Source organism: Sander vitreus, chromosome 24 (genome assembly GCF_031162955.1).
Source record: "Sander vitreus isolate 19-12246 chromosome 24, sanVit1, whole genome shotgun sequence".
Classification (NCBI taxonomy): Eukaryota; Metazoa; Chordata; class Actinopteri; order Perciformes; family Percidae; genus Sander; species Sander vitreus.
The window spans coordinates 2,714,251-2,736,403 of NC_135878.1; the positions used below are offsets into that span (position 1 = coordinate 2,714,251).

Consider the following 22,153-nt stretch of genomic DNA (forward strand, 5'->3'; position numbering starts at 1 on the left):
ATCAGCTGATCAGCAGCGACCCCGTGTGTCCAAACAGCGCTAAAGGTATTTTGCATATCCTGTTTCTCTGACTCACGTTATGTCGGCAGTTATTGGCAGAGGAGGCTAGCCGAGCTGCGCTGCATAGATGCTCGGAGTGCTGCACAAAATTAAAAGCAAGGTAAAGGTATATTCCCCTTCTTAAATGATCTGACCATAATAGAAAAACCGGGCTTGTTGAATTGCCTCGTCGCTTGGTCAAATGTTTTCAAGGCATTAACGTTACTGCTTTTGCCACGACATTTGCTACGAGCTAAACTGCTGCTAGCACACCAGCTCTTTCACTGACGCTTTCTGCCAGGGTTTTTCCGACTACCGTTAGGTTTTTTTTCTACTTTTCATCCTTGTCATCAATGTATTTATAGTATCGATACATGTCAGAATGACAGAAAGAAAAAGCAACGGTATGCTTTTTCTTACCGTGCCATCAAGGCAGCCTTTCTTGTAACTGAACACCTGCCCTTCAGCCAGCTGGCTCTCGATTCTCTGACTCCTTGAAGTAGCAGATGATCTCTGCTCCAACAACACTATTAGATTAGCTTTTTAGCCTTTAGCACTGATGAGTTTTTGTCCAGCCACAGATGTCATCTTTGATAACCGCCTATAACTCGATAATCATTTACTGGGGGAACAACTGTCAGCTCTGTTTTAATGCTTGCTGTTTTGCCATATGTATCCCAGCGAAATTCAACAGGAAAACCAGCAGCAGTTCATTTTTTTCAGTTCGCCTTTTTCATTCATTGTTAGAGCCTGGCTGTCACTGACATTAGACATTAGTCACTTTGAGTCAGTTTTACACAAAATCTTATCTAGCTAACACAGTCTGCAGCCTTCAATCAAGTACAAATGCCTGGTCATGTCTTTCTGTGTGAGGACCATAAATAAGGAAAACATATCAATGCCAAATGGGTCTTACTATATTATTTTATACTTTTATGCCATTTTTGAATCCTCTTGCTTTTATCCTTCTTCACCCTCTGTAAACATCATCTCTATATTTCTTTTGTTTTCAGAAGAGATAAAGGCTGATATCCAGTGATGGACGGGTATGTGTAAAATCCATGTTTAGCTACACATAACTGTTAACATCAATACCATTATTATTAAGATGATATGAAACACTGTTGTTATGTCTGGGCTCCAGGTTTGCCGGGGACATGCTGAGCGGTGGCCGGGCTCTGCTCGCTGAGGACAGCTCGGTCATGGCTCGAATGCAGAAGAAGTTCTGGAAGACCAAGCAGGTCCTCATCAAAGCCACGGGCAAGAAGGAGGATGAGTACGTCGTGGCCTCAGACGCAGACCTGGATGCCAAGCTTGAGGTAGGAGAGGAGAGATGAACTAAAGCAGAGATCTTTAATAGGTGGTCCGGGACCCCTTTATGCAGTCCTCAGAGTTACTGCAGGGGGGGCCACCAAGTTATTCTTTAATCATTTAAAAAAAAAAATGTTTTCCAAAAGTTAAAATATGTCACATGAATCCATCATATTATTAGCAAAGATACATTTTAAATGTACACAACATTGATGATAACATAAGAGATGCTTACTGGCCTGTAGGTAAGGTAGACATCCACAGAAACTGTGCAACATTAAAACATGATGTATAAATATATGAATATGTCAGATATTATTATTTTAATAGCTTAGTATTCGATGCATCATAAAAGGCTTTAGGCCGCAATACACGTTATTGTAGGCGCAGTTTAATATGCAGCTCAATTTGATATAATACCTAGTAGGGGGGTCCCTGCTCTGTCTTTCTTTCAGCTAAGGGGTCCATGGCCTAAAAAACATAGAAGACCCCCTGTACTAAACCCTAAATTTTTTTTTACTTTACATTTTTAGTTGCAAAACCATAAGATTTATTTCCATGTGTTCTTCACCAATCCGTCATTCTAAACCTATTGTCATCCATTCATCCAATCATGTAAATGTTCCTTCTGATTATTGTTTTTGTTCTCCTGTAAACACTCACCACTCTATCTGCCATTGTGTCATCATTTCCAAGGAGCTTTCTACCTCTTGTGGCCCTTTACTAAGCATTATTATTTGTCCTTTTCTATTCGATAACTGCGGGAGAGTATTTCATTCTGCTATAAGCATAGCTTCAGTTGAAAGCACAGCAGTAAAGTATAATGATACCAAACGCTTCACAAAGATCATTTTTTTCTCAGAACCTTCTCGTATGAGTGGACTGCATTTACATAGCTCCTTTCTACCCAACCTTACCTCACCTATTTACCAATGGTGGCTGAGCAGCTAAAGCTTGCACTCCATGCCACCTCTCCATTGCAAGTAAAGGCGCTGCATTCAAAGTTCTACTTAAGTAAACATGCGGCATGCCCCTCTGTGGCTGATATATTATTACACACAACATTATTAGATTATTAATACTGATGCATCAATGTGTAAGCAGCAATTTACTGTTACCCATTGGTAGTTAAAGTTGTATATATCCACTGAAGTTTTTTTTTTTAATTCACACTTGTCTGTCATCCATTTCTGCAGCATATGCTCCTACAAATGAAATGTTGCTTGTGAGATATTTTGGAAAGGAGCACACATTCATGTACAGTTTTGTTTACTGTTGTAAACTACAACATGTATGTTTTATTGTGTGTCATTGTAAGGGACTATGTCTCTGCAGAATGAACACAAAGAGAGGTTTTTCAGAACATCAGCAGTATGTTGGTACAAGTGGTCCATTGTTTGCAGAGAGCTTTTCTTGCTGTCTAATTATAAGAGTTCTAATTATAGGTAAGCTGTGTCACACCACATCACAGCTTTGGGAAATGATGTCAAAACAGGGTACAGTTTGTTCCTTTGCCTCTCAGTCATGTCTCACCGGTGCAACACATGAGAACGGACAGTTTGGATTGGCTGAAACCTGACTGGCATTTACGGTAGCTGTGACAGGCTGTCTGACTGTCTGGTCCTGTGAGACAGGGACGTGGTAGAGTTACACTGAGCAGCTTGAGACACACTGGGAGGCTTTTGTTCGCTCTGGAACAAGATCAGGCCTCTTCTGTCCTCCTGCTCTCATTGTGCCTCCATTCATCCCCAGAGATACGGCGACAAACTCAGAAAAGAGGGGAAAGACTGGTAGAAGCAGAACCACATACAGGAATCCCACGCCTCTTTCTCTATCACCTTCATAAATGTCCTCTTGACTCAGCCCTCTGCGAAGCAGCAGAGCACTAAAACCACCAGGGCAGATTAGATCTGGAGCCGCTTCTGAACGGCAGCCTTACAGTTAACTTTGTTTTATCTGGTTTTTATCACAACATTGCCTCAGCGTATGTTCAAATTTCATCTCTGCTGCGTTCACTTTTTTGACCTGTGAGCTACTTAAATGAAACATCAGATCAGATTTTGTCAATGTTTGTGTTTGTCATTTTTCAAGCATCAGTACTATTTTCAGTTTCTTCCAGTTGAAAGGGAATGTGTCCTTATTGAATCATTATTTTGTTATATCCTTTGTCTTTCATCAGTGTCTTTTTTTTCTTTGTCTGGGTGATGAAGGGAACTTACAGAAAATCTCAATTTGAAAAACAACTGAATGTAGCGATGTGTGTGTGTGCACAAATGCAGGCGTGGATGTTTATCTCCATCTGCCTCTGTTTTTTCCCCTGCCATATTGCTGTGACTCAGAGCAGCTGCCATTAGATTAACATGTTCTCGATGAATCGAGGTGATTGGAATCGGTCATCTCACTAATAAACGTTAAAAAGAAGTGTGTCGTGCAGAAGCGGTGGCCTGTACACAGCCAGCCAGAGATCTGACACAGCCAGGTGTTTGGCCCCTGCTGAGGCAGACAGAATGAAGGTAGTGACTGTTTATTCTACAGTTAATCAGTAACTGCAAGTTCAAGTCACTTCCTCCCTCTGCTCTATTACAGTCTTAAATCTGCCTGGGTGCAGGGAGAAGAAGCGGACAGCACTCTACTCTTCTTTATACGTTTCCACTGAATAACAAAGTCTGAAGTCATTAGCTTAGCTTAACGCTACATGCAGACCAAACCATTGAACATTTTCCAGATCAACCTACAGCATTTGAATAGGGAGTTCCTCTGAATCACTTGTGTAGGACAAAGATTTTTTTTCTTTCAGTGCAAAATGATTATCTGCTGAATGTAGCCAACTGTTTTTTGTTTTGTTTTTATCTTAGGGTAGAGATGTGTTAACATTCTGAGTTTAATTTTTATATTTTTTAATTAGTTTAAAGTGCTTATATTATGCTTTTCCCTTTCCTTTATTGTGCATGTAATCTGTTTACAAAGTGAAAAAGCCCAAAGTCCCCCCCAAAGGGACTTACCATCTCCAAAAGAAAACACTGTTCACCAACTGCTCCAAACAGCTCTATTGTAGTCCAGCCTTTACTTCAGAGACAAACATGGTCACTTTGGAACACACGTTATAATGCTCGCCTAGCTGCTAGCATGGTACGCCCTCATGCTCTGCTTCTGACTGGCTAGTTGTCCTTACCTAGGTACTGTCAGGGCACGCCCTCATACTCTGCTTCTGACTGGCTAGTAGTCCTTACCTAGGTACTGTCAGGGCACGCCCTCATACTCTGCTTCTGACTGGCTAGTAGTCCTTACCTAGCTACTGTCAGGACACGCCCTCATACTCTGCTTCTGACTGGCTAGTAGTCCTTACCTAGGTACTGCTCATGTGCGACTCCCAACAAAGATAGAACAGAAGTGAGATGTCTCACTCTGTAGCTAAAACAGAGAGCTCAACACTTGGCTTAGCTGCTGTTTAGTAGGTCTTTTATTCCAGCAGACATTTTGACTTGCCACAGTAGGAAAAACAGGTTATGACAATAGTTCTATTAAAGTGTCCCTGTAAGTCATGACAGTGTGACAGTGAGTCAGCATAAACAATACGAGCGCCCTGACACTGGAGCAGCTGAATAGAAATTAGCCATCATTATTTATTTATTTATTTATTTTATTTACAGCTGTGCTTTACCAGGATAAAGACGAGAAGATCATACATTGAAAAGAGGTTGATTTTACTGAACCCCACTCTGTCTGCCATATTGAGATGTCTCATCGTGGCTGATGATTCTGTGATCTCGCACACACTCTTCCTCAATGCTGTGTACTCTGATCCCTAGCAGTCTCTAAAAGGTGTTTCTATTTGTATCCTACTATGTAAACCGTTTTTGAGGACTTTGAAAAGCTCTTTGTAGGGGCGACCGCTACTTCATCCAGTAAGAGCGTGTGCCCCATGTAGGCTGAGTCGAAATGGCCCCAAAAATAATCTTTTAAAAAAGAAAAGAAAAGCTCTGTATAAATCTGATGTCATTTTTAAAGTCGAGGTGACCCCTTTATGCTTTAATCTTCCCTTTCTATCAGACAGCAGTACAGGAGTGGCCTTGTGTTGCTACGACACACACTCCTCATTTAGTCACTGTTGTTGTCTGCCAGATGGGAGGAGAGGGGGCTGACTGCCAGACAGAGAGCATAAAGAGAAGAAAAAAAAATGTTGTGTTAATTAAGTGAGAGGTTGTAGTGGCAGAAAATCTCCAAACCACACAATGCTTTAAAATGGAACTGTTCTGAGAAAAGGTCTCAAGATGAGACTTTCATAGTAACCTATTTCGTGTGTGAAGTATTCTAATCGGGCCCGTTTGTCTCTGCAGTTTTTCCGCTCTGTTCAGTACACGTGCACAGAGCTGCTGAAGGTCATCGAGAAGTACCAGCACAGGATCACACGTGAGTGACAGCCAAAACTACACCTTTTACATGGTATCTCTTCGCCGACTAACAATAGACTTTTTCACGGCAGACATGTTGACATGTCATAGTAAGAAAATCACAGGTCTATTCAAAACCATTATTGATGGCTGCATTCCACTTAGGAGAGACCCTGGTATTGTGCATGCTGACTCACTGAAATAGCTCACTGGGACACTTGATGGAACTGAGCCAACGTTAAGGTTATCAATTTCAACTGTGCTTTTCGTACTATGACAAGTCAAAATGTCTGCTGTGAAAAAGGTCCATAGGGGGTATTTATTTCAGACGTTACATGTCAGATTAGTCAAGAGGCATTTTTTAGAGTTTGTGATCATGTTGCTGTTTTGGTCCCAGATATGACACATTTAGGCACATGGCAGTAGCAGCTCCCCTATGTCTTCTTCTTTTACAAACCGGTCTCCATGGCCTCCAGATTTTCTCATACACCCCCAATTTGCCTCTCAATATATATGTCAGTCTCTCCATGGACATACATTGCGCCATAGTCTTGATCCAAGCACCAGTTGTAGGTACCTATATTTTCTTCCAGATGAGAGCTATAGTCCGTTTTGCTTGTAGTATAGCAAAATCAACAAATGTATATTCTTAGGGTTTCAGATTTGTTGGATATAGGTCTGCAAAACACTTCTAAAGCTCAAGATGGTTCGTGAGAGGGATTTTACGATCATATTAGCCTTAATGGCCCTGGTCTTCACTACTCAAAATAAGTTTTGAACTATGTCCTTACCAATACAGTCATGGTATGAAGAAGTCAACTACGTAATGACATCACTCACTTAAATCAATCGGTGCCTCTTGGTTCAGGGGATTTAATAAAGCTAATAAAGATTTCCATTAATAATCTATATTCTCATTTAGTTTTGTTCTTAAGCCATTTTGTCCTTTGTGTACATGTGGGACTTGAACTATCGAGCTCTTTCTCCAGGCTTGTCTCAGGAGGAGAACGAGCTCGGCCTGTTCCTGCGCTTCCAGGCAGAACACGATCGCACAACGGCTGGCAACATGATGGACGCCACCAGCAAGGCCCTGTGCACCTCCGCCAAGCAGAGGTCAGCAGCGGAAAATAATGAAGCAATGATCATGTGTTAAAGTCACGAATATACGGTGCATTCTAAACTATCTTAAACTCAGAAGGGAATAAGTGCGCTGCCTGCTTATTTTTGCTCTGAACTATTTTTCTAAATACCTTTTTATTTTTTTTAATGAAATTGTATCTGCCTTTTCCCACAGGATGGCACTTTGCCCGCCACTGCGCCGTTTGCACCAGGAAGTGGAGACGTTCAGGCGGCGAGCCATCGCTGACACGCTACTGACAGTCAGTCGTATGGAGAAGGCCCGCACCGAGTACAGAGGAGCTCTGCTCTGGATGAAAGATGTCTCCCAGGAACTGGACCCAGACACCTACAAACAGCTGGAAAAGTTCCGCAAGGTCGGAAGACTGCTTGTTTGAGTGTATCACGGTGCGGGATGTCACTCTAAACTGAGTGTATGTTTTTCATTGTCTTGTTTTTATTTCTCTGTTGCCAGGTCCAAACCCAGGTCAGAGGGACAAAGAGCCAGTTTGAGAAGCTGAAGAACGATGTGTGTCAGAAGGTTGACATGCTGGGAGCAAGCCGCTGCAACATGCTTTCCCACTCCCTCTGTACCTACCAGGTATGTCTCTGTTATCCCATGCTTAATGTACAATATGTAGTATGCTTTAAGAATGACTCTTCAGGAGGGAGTAATCAGAGAGAGTCACCAGTACTCCTGTCAAGTATCCTGATCTGTCTATCGGCTTGTTTGTCTTGCTTGTCTTTGCCATTTATTCAATATGTCTTTCCTTCCTGTTATGACAGACCACTCTGCTCCACTTCTGGGAGAAGACGGCCCACACCATGTCGGGAATCCATGAGGCCTTTCAGGGACATGTACCATACCAATTCACCACACTAAAGGTACTTCAAATTTAGGAGACACCAGTGTGCAATCCCAAGTGGACAGCAACAACACAGTAACAACACAGTATGAATACCCAAATGTATTTATAGCAGTCCTCAGCTTAAGATGTCTGTTAATACATGTCTTTATGTTATATTTAACTGTATTTTTCCCTCCTACAGGACCTGCGTGATCCACTGGAGGAAATAACAGACACACAAAAACAAGAAGATAAGAAGCAGAAGGCTCTACAGAGCAACACAGACAGGTGAGAAAACACACACACTGAAATGAAATCCAATGTAGTATGTTGTGTGTTCTTAAACCCAGTTATAACAGATACTCGTGTATTCTGCCATGCCATGTGTCTCTGTTTTCATGCCACTACTCTCTTCTGCACTGTCCTTATTCATTCACACACACACACACACACACACACACACACACACACACACACACACACACACACACACACACACACACACACACACACACACACACACACACAAACAAACAAACACTCCTTTGTTGTCAGGCATTTTCCATCTCTATAATTTCACTTCACGGTCGGCTCTGTCCTGTCTGTATTTTTGCACACTATCACCTCAGTTATGTCTTCATCCAACATGAGGCCAATGTCATGCCCATGTTCACTCACAAGTAAGTGTGTGTGTGGCAGATTTTATACATGATGATCAGTAGTGATCCATGTGGTAGCTGAGGGCTTTAGAATAGTGAACCTGAGACTGCCGCTCCAAATCAAATAGAGGCTACTGCGTCGCTAAAAATAGCAAAACTGTGTCTTGCCAGCTAGATAATTCTTGCTTTTTTCCCCTCCTCCCTTCCTCCTTCCTCAGTCTGGTGTCCTTGGATGACGACAAGCCATCAGGAAGTGCCTCTGGTGCAGGTATGTGCTGCCCCCTGTAGGCTTAAACATAAGTGAAATGTTTACAATTTTTCTTAGTTAATCTGGCACAGTCAGATAATCAAATAATCATGATCCTCAAATTGACTGAGCCTGGTCATTGTTCTGGACAGAAAAACACAGAACCTGTGAAGACATCACATGTAGCAAATGATTGCACCATGCTAAGAGAGTTTTGTGTACTGTAAGGGCAAATATCAGATATGAAACTAATAAAACGATGTGTCCAGAAGCAATTCTGCAAGAGTCCCTAATGACATGATTTTTTTTGTATGGATTATTTGTCTTTCCTGTAAAATGTTATGAAAGCTATATGGTGGCAGTGATGAAGTGGTTTATATATTTATAAAATAAAATGTTTTATTACACTTTTTTTTTTATAGTATTTTAAATGAAACCGATAAAATAATGTAGAACAGAAATGGGGTCAACAATTACAGACAAAAAATAATAGGTTAGTTGTTGTTCCTACTGGAGTGGATAAATTAATTTACTTTTGAAATGAGTTGAATGTATTGAGTGATGGCCTTTTGCAGGATAAATGAAATGTGCAATATGAACACCTACAAAAAATCTAAACAGAAAAGTATAAGGTACTGTAATGTAAGAAGCCACATTTTGACTGCATGCATGTTATTTGGGCTGTATATTTCTGTTAATGTTGCATTGTCAAAACATTGAGTGTCATCCTGCTGTTTGTGGTGTGATGTCCTTTCCAGACCCCAACCACAGCAGTGATGGACAGAGCCAAACCAGTGACAGTGGTAGGTGTGTGTGTGTGTGTGTGTGTGTGTGTGTGTGTGTGTGTGTGTGTGTGTGTGTTGAGAACCTCTACAGAGATGGTATTGCTTGGCATTTTCCATAGCCAGCACTTGTGTAAATAATAAATGTGTACACTGGGATTGTTGTTGCTGACTGTGGACTGGATGCCTGTTGGCTTTATGATCTTAGTGCACCAAAACGCCACCACACCTATCTCAGCCCTACACAAGCTCCGTGGACTGTCAGCGGACTCTCATGACGACCTGATGCTCATGGCCTGTAGTCTGCCACAGTCCCAGCTCCCAGCTCCAGCAAATGTCCCTCTCCAGCCCCAGCTCCTGCCTCCTGCTCAGGGTGGAGACCCGAATGAGCTCTGGGGCTTCGGAAGCCTCCAGTCACAGCTGCCTGCCACCGGTAAACTGGCCTGCTGTCTCCTGTTTCTTCTACCTGTGAATTCTGACTTCAGGCTGCCTCGCTGGTTCTCTGCATTCCTGTTTCACTTTGCTTGGTTGTGGCACACATTCCCCTTACTTGGGATTTGAACTCTTCTTCCTTTTGCACTTTGGATCTGGATTCAGTCTGCATGTCTGGTGTGAGAGGCTTTGTTTCCTTCCTTCGTCATTTAGGATAAACAGTCAAGCATCTTCTTCACTTCTGATACTCACTTCTTTCACCATTTACAGTGAAGTTAGGGCACCTGTAGTTCTATTGTTAAGATGTGATCTGCTTAAAGCAATAGATTTTTCGTACCCATTTTGGAAATTGCAGTCACTCGTGTCTGTAAATAGAAGAATGAAAATTATGCAAGTGAATAATTTTCATTGATGTAATCTGAATCTCTGTTTATAACACACTGGTGCTCAGACACATCCTTTCAGAATCAACTGGGATGTATTTGCCTCTGGTCTAATACAGCACCCCTCCTGTCTTTCTCCCTTCCCTCTAGGTGGGGCTCTGCCCTCAGGTGGTCCACCCCACCCTGCTGGGACAGGGCTGAGACCGGAAGAGGAAGATGGCGAACGGGGCGACATGGCTTTTCTAAAAGACCTCCTTAGCCCAGACGGGGGGGCCAGCGACGAGTTCAGCAGAGAGTGGCAGGATGCTTTTGGGCTGTTTGAGCCTCCCAGCAATCCTCCACCGAGCACGGGAGCAGCAAGTAGTGGACCATCAGCAAGCAGTGGCCCAGCAGCAGCACATCTGCCCTCAAACCCCCCCAGCCCCACAGGCTTTCTGCCCTCCCATCTGCTGGATCACAGTCTGAGCGCTACAGGTCAGCTACACTGCCCTCTGCTGGAGGGGTGAGCTCACTGCTAGCACACTGACCCATCACTTCCATTACTCTTCTTAACCCCGCTTTGTCTTCTAGGCTGGGCAACCCCACCTATGTTCCAAGCTCCGCCCCTGCAGCCTCCTCCTGGTCAGAACCAATCAGCTCAGCCGGCTCCAAGTTCAGCACCAAATGGTATGCTCTTTCCCTATCTGGGCTCTTGCCTCTACTTGTGTTTTTGTGAACCAGTCGTGTACATTAGTCCTGGAATATTACACAGCCCCCAGGTTTGCTGTGGTAGTTTTATTACATCGAAATTGTTTTAGGAATATGCACCATCTAAGCAAAATATCAGCTGAAATAATAGTCTTCAGACTAGATTTTGACACTGCGTATCATCCTCATCATGTTAGTTGTACATGATGTTGTATCTAGAGCTCATGTTATAGAATCTCATATAGTTATTAAATATTGCAGTTAATGATATAGTTAAAAGCATACAGTAAAAAAAGAGTTGATTGCTGCAGTTACTCATACAGGCCACAGGGCTGCAGCGGCATGTTGTCTATAGTTGCAGGTGATGGGGGAAAGTTGTACAAACCATAGATTGTATAATATTAATGGACAGCGCATGTGCGACGTCACCCATTGGTTTGTGGAGATCTGCTATGAGTCGTTGAGTTTGCCGTTACGGTCGCAGCCATCCTGGTTGCAGATGTGACGATTTTAGACAAGAGGGAGGAGTGAGGGAGGAGCCCTTACACTGTACGTTACGTTACACACTTTCACTGGCAATCACATCATAGCCACGCCCTAAAACACCACCTGCTTTATCGCAGATTTTAAAATCAACCAGACCATAATTCAAAAAATGAACATCATTCTGTGTTGCAGAAGACTTAAAACTAGCAATTGAGACCATAAACTCATTATGAAAATGTTTACTGAGGTAATAAATCAAATGAGAAGTGGGTCACTTTCTCATAGACTTTTACAGAAACTGACCTATTTTTGCAACCGCAGGTGTCTCCCCCTGCTGGAATCCCGATAGAATGCAGGTTTAAGGCACTTCCGCATTTGCAGCACTTCGCCGAACTGGATGCTTTGTCCATTAATATTATACAGTCTATGGTACAGACTAAGTAGAAAGGCGAGAGAGAATCTTCATTAACACAGAAAGATGTTAACTAGTGATGCAGTACGTGTGTTCATGTATAAAATGTGCACTTCGTTCGGTAAAGGGGTAAAATGAAGAAACGTGTGATTCCGGTCATTTTTTATAGAAGCTACAGCTAAGTCCCCTCACATATTCCAGACACCAGTTGCTAAACGTAAACTTTCTTCTTACGAAATGTGTGTGTTTGTGCATGCAGCGACTCCAGGTGGATCCAAAGACATGTCTGCCTGGTTCAACCTGTTTGCAGACCTTGACCCCCTCTCCAACCCCGACGCCATTGGACGCTCCCCAGAGGAGCTGCTCAACGCCTAAAGCTGTGTGTGTGTGTGTGTGTGTGTGTGTGTGTGTGTGTGTGTGTGTGTGTGTGTGTGTGTGTGTGTGTGTGTGTGTGTGTGTGTGTGTGTGTGTGCTCTCTCTCACAAGATCTGGATGTCAGCAAGTTTTCATCTCGGTGAAAAAACACACGCACACGTTGATGCGCCTGCATTTCTGTAACCAGAAGAGATGGGTGCATATCCACACAGGCTAATACATATTTGTGTTACACTGGCAGGTGTTATTTTACACTGGAAAAGAAAAAAACAGTTGGTTGAGACGATTGTTAAAACGCTCTCTGCAGCTTTGTAAATGACTGTTAACACTACACGTGGAGCTACTCACTCATATACACACAGCAGACCTCATGTGGTTTGTGTTACCTTTCAGTCATTGCAGCTTCTGTCAAGCGGAGAGAATGTTTAGGTTACAGGTCTATTTTGGACTGGCGTTTTTCTGTGTTAGTCTGTGTTTGCGTTTGTTTGGGCGTGTGTCCGTTTGCTGTGTGTACACATCACAGGGGACCCAGGATGTACAACAAATCTCTATTTACTGCTTAATGTTGTTTAAACATCGTAGCACATGATTGTCATATATAAATAAAGACTGTACAGTATGTATATATATACTGGACATTATGTATGTATGAGATAAGATGGGAACCTGAGCCTGTATTTGCATACAAAAACATCAGTTGAAGCTCAAGCTGCACCAGGTGCCTGTATCACCAAGCAAGATTATCGGGTTATCCAGTCATCTGTGGACCTAACTCAGTGAGTTAATGATTGTAATTAAAATATACTTTTATTAGGAATCAAGAGTTTAGAGCCATGCTAGCAGCTATTTGAGGCTGTACTAGCAAAAATAACGGCAGACTTTAAAGTAGAGTGAGACCTCTTCCTGCAGCTCTCCCCTCTCTCTGCACACAGGCAGTATGCGCGGAACAGCCAATAGGAACGTGCGCTCTCTCTGCAATGACCTGTGATTGGCCAAAGTCTCCCTTCACTGTCTAGATTTTCTAAAAATGGAGCCCAAAGGAGGTGCAGAAGTCTAGTTATCTCTCAGACCATCATGCTGACAGTTTATTATGGAACTTTTGCCCAACAATGGCAAAAATAAATTGCCTACCACAGCTTTAAGCTAAATGCAAAGATCTGCATGCTAACTTGCTTACAATGACGATGCAGGTATACTTTGGTATAAATTAACCATATTCAATCATGGCTAACATTTGGTTATTCTCAAACACACAGCTGAGGCTAATGGGAATGTCATTAGGTATGCAGGTATTTGATCATAAACGTAAACGTATTGGGCAAATTGAAATTTTTACCAGAGGATGGATAAAAAGCCCACATTGTAATTTCAGCTCAGTAAAAATTGAAATAGAACATTTGAGCCAAGCTCACTGATGTTAGGCTCAGTGAAGCCAGGTAATCCAAAGTAGAACTTGCTTGTGATACAGACCTCCGCACACAAACTTTAATAAATAATGTTATTGTTAATTCTCTGTTTTCTGTCTAATGGTCCAAGCAACACTGAAATGTGACTGCCGACTGGTCTCTGGAGAGGACCGATGCTGCCATTATACTGTAACAGCCTGAACTAGAGTCAGTTTGTTTGTGGGTTTTGTGACACCAACAGCCTCTTTATATTTATCTGACCACCTTCATCCCAGATTCTACTGGCTCTGAATGTGGGTAAAAATAGGACACGTCTGAAATTATTTTCAGTCCTATCTGTCGTTAAGATTCCACAATCACAAGTCCAAGGCCAAGAAAAATGCATTAAGGATAAAACCTTTAGTTAGTCATTTTCTTTTGAAGAAAGTTTTAAAGTAGGACACAGAATTAGATTATTTAGGGGGTGGGTGGGCTATTTAAGTCCTATAAAATCTGCAAATAACGTCGCCTAAGATGCATTAAAATGTATTTATTTTCAGATTATATCACTGTATGCAAAATCAGATGCTTATGTTGTGCAGTACACTGATAAACTTAACACTAAAATATCACTGTAAAATCTATCTATTTTTAACTGTGTGTTGTGTGTTTTGAGAATTCAGATGAATTTTCGATATTATTCTTATAACAATACATTGATATATTATAACAATATATTATTGTTTTATGGGAAAAGATTCAACACTGGAGAACTGTTACCATGTCATAAAATAGATTTCTAAATGACCTTATGTGGATTTAATTCCCACTGATATTTGTGTTTGAGGGGGGAATAAAATGACCAAGAATGACATTTTTTTTTTTTATGTTTACGAATTGGTTTAGTGAAAAGTTGCAAAATGAAGATGTCTTTGTTTTCTGAAATGTATTTTAAGGGAAATATACCTCGGTTATTGAGATGTGCGTATCAAGTCCACATGCACCAACAGAAACCAAATCCTCAGTTACAACATTTGTGTGCCTGTAGAAATCACGCTCAGTGGAGCTAAGGTGATCGGAGTGCATCATGGGGGAAAAAAAAAACTCTGAAAAACACTTTTTATACAAGCTGCATATTATTATTCTGCATAAGCTTTTGTTTTGCTACTAATGCTCCTATCCACGTGCAGTGGTCACAAGGGAAACTGATGTATTAGTTTCTGTCACATGTATTGAACTTTACTCTTGATTTACACACCTTAAACAAAGAATGTACTTATCAAGTCAATCACAAATGCTTTTATTTAATTCAACTATGCCTTTTTATTTCACTCGAGGGGTTTAACAGATGACAACTTGGCAGTTCTGTTTTCAATAAACTGGACAAGCAAACAGAATCATTGTGTATGAGTATTTCTTGTGTAAAGCCTCATTCCAAAATGTTGTTTATCCACTTTGAAAAAAGCTGAAAAAAGTTGATATCTGAACTAAATCTGTATTTCTACATGTATGAATCTGCTCTTTCAAACTACCTTTTTTCGGTAAACGGATGTCTAAAAACGACCAATCAGAACATGTCGCTGTAGGTGTGATTGTTTTTCAGCAAGTGGATATTTCATTTTGGAACAGAACTCTTCATTTCTTCACTTATTTCATTTTTAGAAACATTACTCATGCCAAATCAGGTCACTGAATAAATGACATCCACACTTCTCACTACTTCTACTCTGCTACAGGTTTATATCATTCAGGATTCCCATTGGGTGAGGCTACATAGATAGCAGCTGTACTCTCTAGTTTCAATAAAAAAAAGAAAAAGAAATGCTGTGGTAGTAGCGTGTGTGCTTTGTGTAGACATTAATCTTGACTGGTGTTCATTTTACAACACACGTACAAGGAGGATATTTCCATCATTAGGTGATTAGGATCCACAAACAACCACTGATATTGAAAGGAATTAGTTAAGAAATATAATAGTTTTTTTCAGTGTGGTGTGTGTAATCTGAGCTCTGTTATTTAGGCTTATGTGACTTTAATGTTGTTTGTGCAAACATAAGTAAGTTTTTAACACGTGCCGTTATGTTGATGTGTGAACAGAGGGGAGCCTGCAGTCTCCGGAGCTAATGAAACGCACGTTGTGTTCTGCAAGCTGCAAGAATACTGTATATCGGTAATCTAATTATCTATAAAAGTAACAATAATAGATTAACAAATACAATAACAAAACTGCCCTAGTAAGTACAGACAGTTTAAATCCTGATGGAACAGTTTGAAAACGTTTTGGAACTACAGTTCAAATAATTTAGGGAGTTTTGGGGGATGTAAACAGGAAGTGCAATGTTGCCGTGAGCGAGTTAGCTGTGGGAGTTTTGCCGATATTCGTTTACATTTTTGGAGGATTGGTAGCATTAAATGATGCCGAATTAGCTATTAGTAGTTTGTTATTGCATGTACCATGGATGTACAGACAACCATAACTGGGCTGTTTTGTTAATGAAGAAAACTTAAAAACGTGCTGATTATCAGGCAAATTCGGAAGTTTTAAGGAGCGTTTTTTTCCTGTGATATGTAAGCGGATTTACGGACGTTTACTCGCGATGGACATCGAAGATAATTATATTCTCATGAAGAGTAAGTCACAATGAATCTAAACATATGTGTATCATATCAGATTTAAATAAGTGTTAAGTAGAAAATCAGGCATCATATCAATAATATAATAGTGGGCTCATACCAGTTTGGCTTAGCAGAAAGAGTGTAAACAGAAACAAAACCTCCCTACCATCACCTCTAATGAACTGCTCTCCTGTTTTTATGCTAAGCTAAGGAGAAACAAAAGTAAGACAAAAAACAAACACAGAAGACTAAGTGCACAGATTAAACATTGTGGGTTTAGCAAGCTGATTCTGATATTCTTTACATTAAGTATCTTTATATATTTGATTGTTTTGTACCAAAAATACTGTGTGATGAAATGCTCTGTGCGTGCAAAAGTCTTTTTGGTGTGTGGATAACCTCCATCATCTTCAAATGATTTAATACGCCGTATTAGCATATATGGAGAAGTTCCTTCACTCCATTCATGCCTTCTTCTTTCCGTACTCACTGTATCCTCATAGTATTGTATGTCATGAAATAAATTAATAAAAAAGTAAGTAATAGTATGTATTATGTCAAAAAAAAATCAGAAAAAGTCAAACAAAATGTCAAAAAGTGTTATTACATAGTTATTACATTGTTATAACACTTATAACATGTGTTATGACAAAATAAATCTAGCAAAAAGTCATAAAAAAAATGTCAGAAAGTTACACAGTTGTACACAGTAAGTGGATGTAAATTATTTTTCGTCCATAAAAAAAAAATATATATATATTTATTTAAATGTCCTACTCTGGTCTCTTCCTTTCTCAGAGTTGTCCTACTCTGGTCTCTCCCTTATTCTGATCCCTGCCTGTTCTTGTCTTAATACTTTCCTAACCTCTTCTTTGCCTGCACTTCCTTTCCTAACCTCTCTTTCCTATCTAAGGGGCCTATCTATGTGCACATACATTGATACCGAGCTGGTCTTGAACCCAACACCGGCGCCTTTAGTGTTGAGAACAAACCAACCGCGCTATCCACGCATGTACACCTGAAACAGTTCTCCGGGTGTATTTGTCTTTGTCATTCTGGGTGTAAAGCTCAAAATAAACTAACCATTCCTGTGTTGGAACCCATGATCTTTGTGTCTTCCAACCAGCGTTCCTTCACACTGAGCTATCACATCTACAAGCTGCACCAGTTTAGTTGTGTATTTGTCTTTGTATTTTGGGTGTAAAGCTCAAAATAAATTGACCATTCTTGTGTTGGAACCCATGACCTTCATATCTTCAACCAGCATTCCTTCACACTGAGCTATCAGATCTGATGCAAATAACATCTGTTTAATTGTCTATTTGACTTCTTCATTTTGGGTGTTGGCCCTTAAAATGTAGTGTGCTATAAAAGAGTTAAACCCACAAACTTCTGAACAGCTGATGTGGTGTTCATCATGCTGAGCTACATCTGAAGCTGGAAGCTGTTTGGTTGGAGGTTGTGTTTAACGTTCACGTCACTGAGGCGAGAAATTAAAAAAAAACTTTTAACTGAGGTGGGATTTGATCCTTCAATCTTACGTTGTCACGTCAGCATCTTATTCTGATGAGCTATTCCTCAAGCTGGAAGTCGTTCTATTATTTGTTCTTCACACTACCGGGAAGAATCCTTGGACATCTTTAGCCAGACAGGGGAGCCAGGGGGATATATGCTAGATCGGATCCACTAGACGTGTCGATGTCAAAGGACATGCCTGGTGGCCTGCCTTATGGCCTCTGATTGGCTTACCCTGTTATCCTTACCATATAACCAATCCCCACTTCTCATGCCTGAACCTAACCACGTCAACACGTCTAGTGGATGGGATCTAGCATCAGCCACTTCTCTCATAATGAAAACTTTCAGGAGTGGGAGGGCACATGAATGACTGAATTAATGAGTTAACAAATTAAACATTTATTGCCCCCAGGGGACCAAAAGAGGCAACACATCCTTTGTCCCACACAGCATTCAGCTGCTTATTAACAAGGTCTGGCCACATGGTCCGATGTGGCACTCTTGGACTTGCATGGTGCTTTGAATGTTCATTATAGAGAGAGAAGTGGCTCAACAAGACAGGCTGATGCATGCTAGATCCCATCGACTAGACGTGTTGACGTGGTTGGGTTCAGGCATGAGAAGTGGGGATTGGTTATATGGTAAGGATAACAGGGTAAGCCAATCAGAGGCAATATAAGGCAGGCCACCAGGCACGTCCTTTGACATCGATCCGATCTAGCATCTATCCCCTGGCTCCCCTCTCTGGCTAAAGATTTCCAAGGATTCTTCCCAGTAGTGTGAAGAACAAATAATAGAACGGAAAAAAAAAATCTTCCAAGCTGAGGAATAGCTCACCAGCATAAGATGCTGATGTGAGAAATGTGAGGTGGAAGGATCAAATCCCACCTCACTCAAATATATTTTTTATTTTTTTATTTCTCGCCTCAGTGATGTGAACGTTAAATACAACCTCCAACCATCAAGCTTCCAGCTTCAGATGTAGCTCAGCATGATGAACACCACATCAGCTGTTCAGAAGGTTGTGGGTTTAACTCTTTTACAGCACACTACATTTTAAGGTCCAACACCCAAAATGAAGAAGTCAAATAGACAATTAAACAGATGCTGCTTGCATCAGATGTGATAGCTCAGTGTGAAGAAATGTTGGTTGGAAGATATGAAGGTCATGGGTTCCAACACAGGAACAATTTGTTTATTTTGAGCTTTACACCCAGAATGACAAAGACAAATACACCCAGAGAACTGTTTCAGGGGTACATGCGTGGATAGCGCGGTTGGTTTGTTCTCAACACTAAAGGCGCCGGTGTTGGGTTCAAGACCAGCTCGGTATCAATGTATGTGCACATAGATAGGCCCCTTAGATAGGAAAGAGAGGTTAGGAAAGGAAGTGCAGGCAAATAAGAGGTTAGGAAAGTATTAAGACAAGAACAGGCAGGGATCAGAATAAGGGAGAGACCAGAGTAGGACAAGTCAGATGAAGGAAGAGACCAGAGTAGAACATTTGGAAAAAACATTTTTTTTGAATTTTCTTTTTCATAAATTCTAAAAAAAAAAAAATTTAATGGACAAAAAATAATTTACATCCACTTACTGTGTACAACTGTGTAATAACACTTTCTGACATTTTTTATGACTTTTTGCTAGATTTTCTTTGTCATAATACATGTTATGAGTGTGTTTAGTGTTCATTGTTATAATGTAATAACTATGTAATAACACTTTTTGACATTTTGTTTGACTTTTTCTGAGATTTTGTGACATAATACATACTATTACTTACTTTTTTATTAATTTATTTCATGACATACAATACTATGAGTATACAGTGAGTACGGAAAGAAGGCGGCATGAATGGAGTGAAGGAACTTCTCCGTTGTGGTCCGGAAACTCTGCAACTCATCTGGGGAGAAAACAAGAGAAAGCAAGAGTTTATTGGATTGTTCTGCTCCAATACATTTGGGTCCATTTCTTTTCCTCAATGAGGAATAAAAGACACCGAGACACACGGTAAAGCTACTAGTGCCGACACCTGGAGCTCGAGCACAAGCAGAGGACAGGCCGTGTTTTGTTGACATCATTTAGTATCTGAGCTGCACCCTACGGTCAACTGCATGCAGCTGCATTGTAATCCAGCTGACACAAAGCCCGTAACAAATGAAATGTGTGACACGTATTAATATTAGGGCTGCAACCAGGGGGGAAAAAACCCAAAACCCACATACAACAACCCAAAACCCACATACAACAACCCAAAACCCACATACAACAACCCGTCACCATCACATTTCTATGGCACATGGCTAACGTCAACTTCTCCTACAGCTGACTGCCTGATATTCAGTGCTGTGGGTTGTTTATGGCAAAAATTGCCAGCAAAGTGGTGTGGCTTTAAAAGTTTTGTCAACCTTCACAAACGATTCTGTGGCACTTTCACAATTTAAATAAATTATTTTATTAGGGCTGCAACTAAAGATTATTTTCATAGTCGATTTATCCGTTGATCTTTTTCTCGATTAATCGATTAGTTGTTTGGTCTATAAAATGTCAGAAAATGGTGAAAAATGTGGATCAGTGTTTCCCAAGAAGCCCAAGATGACATCCTCAAATGTCTTGCTTTGTCCACAACTCAAAGATATTCAGTTTACTGTCACAGAGGAGAGAAGAAACTAGAAAATATTCACATTTAAGAATTATTTAAGTGACCAATTTAAGAATTTTGTCTTAAAAAATTACTCAAACCGACTAATCGATTATCAAAATAGTTGGCGATTAATTTAAGAGTTGACAACCAATCGATTAAACCATTAATCGTTGCAGCTCTAGATTTTATATACATGATGCCAAGTATTTGTAATCTATTTCTACGCCATACAGGCGTTAACACAATGTGTGTGTTCAGGGATGCATGAAGCTGAGGGCGGGAGAACAATATTAAGCGATGAAGGTTGGGGTTAGAAGTACCAGAAAGAACTTCAATCTACTTTCACACTTGGCTGCATTATTTTCAGTGTTTTGTCTACAAAATGTCAAACTCAAAACCCATCTGAGTGGAGAAGATGGAACCAGCTAAACGTTGTCAGAGATTTATGACAACTAACAACAGCACTACACCACCAAGACTACCACACTCACACGTCCTCTCTGACAGCTTAGCAACAACTCTAAAACTAACGCTGCCGTCAGTGTCGGGAGCTAACAGAACATTCAGCTTCAGCACTAATTCTCTGAAACATTTCACACATTGCTTTGTGTGTTTACTCCTTCAAAACCCAGCAGACCTGCCGAGGGCTTCAAACTACAACCTTCTGAACACCAAAGCAGCCGCCTGACCGGCGGGTTTTAGAAGATGTAACACAGGGAAGACAGCGGCTTACACTCTGCTCTATCACTACATAGTCCTATTATACTTCTTCAGCATAAACAACACAACACAACCTGGGTCTAACACACACACAAGGTAACAGTTGTGCCACTGGAAATATCTCTACCACAAGCAGGAATTAAACCCGTGCAAACACTTAACCACTGACCTAACAACACAAGCATGTGAGCCATCAAGTATTTTCTCATTAACATTTAGTTTGAGGAAATGTCCACAAACAGTGTCTCAGTTCCTCCAGTTATATATATTTTAGAATCCTTACTGTGGACAATGTTGTTGAGATTCTGGACTCTGTGTGACCTGACCCTTTCAAATGAACTCAGTCCCTCAACATTAAACACAGCAGCTGTTAATCCTGAGAGAAAGCATGTCCTACCTCAGAGCTTCAGCACAGAGAACACGTTCCTTCACTTGGTCTCTAGAAGGTTCCTCTTCTTCCCAGATGGCATCCACTGAGGCTGCATATCTGCAGCTAGGAGACAATAAAAGCACTGCAGTCGCCACACAGCTGACAGTCAAAGAGTAAAATCATACAACAATAATCAACTGTTATGTAATTTATAGTTATATTTATAGTTTGCATTAGCACTGGAATGTGGAAATGTTCATGAATACAATGGCAAAGACAAACCTGTAAACACCAGTCCACCTGCAACCGTCTATTTGCAGAAACACAAACAAAACCGATATAAAACGCCATATTCCTTCTCACAGCGATGCATACTTTTCGCCTAGCATCATTCCGGTGAATGTGACCGCGGGCTCGTTTGTTTGTTCGCTCCAAACAGCCACAGTACCAACTGTACAGACGTTAGCATAAGCTAGCTGTAAGTTAGCAACGGGACACAGGAACCGTATGTTTGTTTGTGTATCCGGTCTACGGCGAGTGGATAGTGCCACTGATGATTGTTGCCTAAGGAGGGAGACTGCTGTGTGACATGCAGTCCAGCCTATGACTGACCTCATAACGTCCTCCATTCGTCTTTATGAAGCTGATTCATAATCCATAAATTCATCCGCTCAAGTTGCTACATGTCCAGAGGTCGCAGAGTCGTCTTTGGGTCAGTTTGAAGTCGGCCGG

General features: G+C 41.0%; 1 protein-coding gene and 1 long non-coding RNA gene across 4 annotated transcripts; one reads left to right on the top strand and one right to left on the bottom strand.

Annotated features, from left to right (window-relative positions):
• The first annotated feature begins 72 nt into the window (after positions 1-72).
• Positions 73-14,944, top strand: ical1 (islet cell autoantigen 1-like). Of its 2 annotated transcripts, XM_078243645.1 has the most exons (15): positions 73-160; positions 1,053-1,085; positions 1,184-1,358; positions 5,688-5,760; positions 6,731-6,854; positions 7,036-7,234; positions 7,333-7,458; positions 7,644-7,742; positions 7,908-7,993; positions 8,583-8,632; positions 9,370-9,414; positions 9,602-9,826; positions 10,359-10,682; positions 10,779-10,874; positions 12,053-14,944. In XM_078243645.1, the coding sequence occupies exons 2-15, from the start codon at positions 1,078-1,080 to the stop codon at positions 12,166-12,168; spliced, it is 1,746 nt and encodes a 581-aa protein (XP_078099771.1). In that variant the 5' UTR covers positions 73-160; positions 1,053-1,077; the 3' UTR covers positions 12,169-14,944. The 2 variants fall into 2 exon arrangements, with proteins under 2 accessions (XP_078099771.1, XP_078099772.1); XM_078243646.1 differs by lacking the exon at positions 9,602-9,826.
• Positions 14,945-19,174: 4,230 nt separating this feature from the next.
• LOC144513031 (uncharacterized) lies at positions 19,175-21,921 on the bottom strand. 2 transcript variants are annotated; one of them, XR_013501070.1, is made up of 3 exons: positions 21,704-21,921; positions 21,449-21,563; positions 19,175-19,590 (listed from the first exon to the last, which is right to left on the bottom strand). It is a non-coding gene; the product is annotated as an uncharacterized LOC144513031 (long non-coding RNA). The 2 variants fall into 2 exon arrangements; XR_013501069.1 differs by having other exon boundaries at positions 19,181-19,590; positions 21,449-21,544.
• Positions 21,922-22,153: the final 232 nt, after the last annotated feature.

Coding starts and splice junctions, on each gene's coding strand:
- ical1 (XM_078243645.1), top strand. Junction 7,235..7,332: donor AGCTGGAAAAGTTCCGCAAG/GTCGGAAGACTG, acceptor CTCTGTTGCCAG/GTCCAAACCCAGGTCAGAGG. Junction 7,994..8,582: donor CTACAGAGCAACACAGACAG/GTGAGAAAACAC, acceptor CTCCTTCCTCAG/TCTGGTGTCCTTGGATGACG.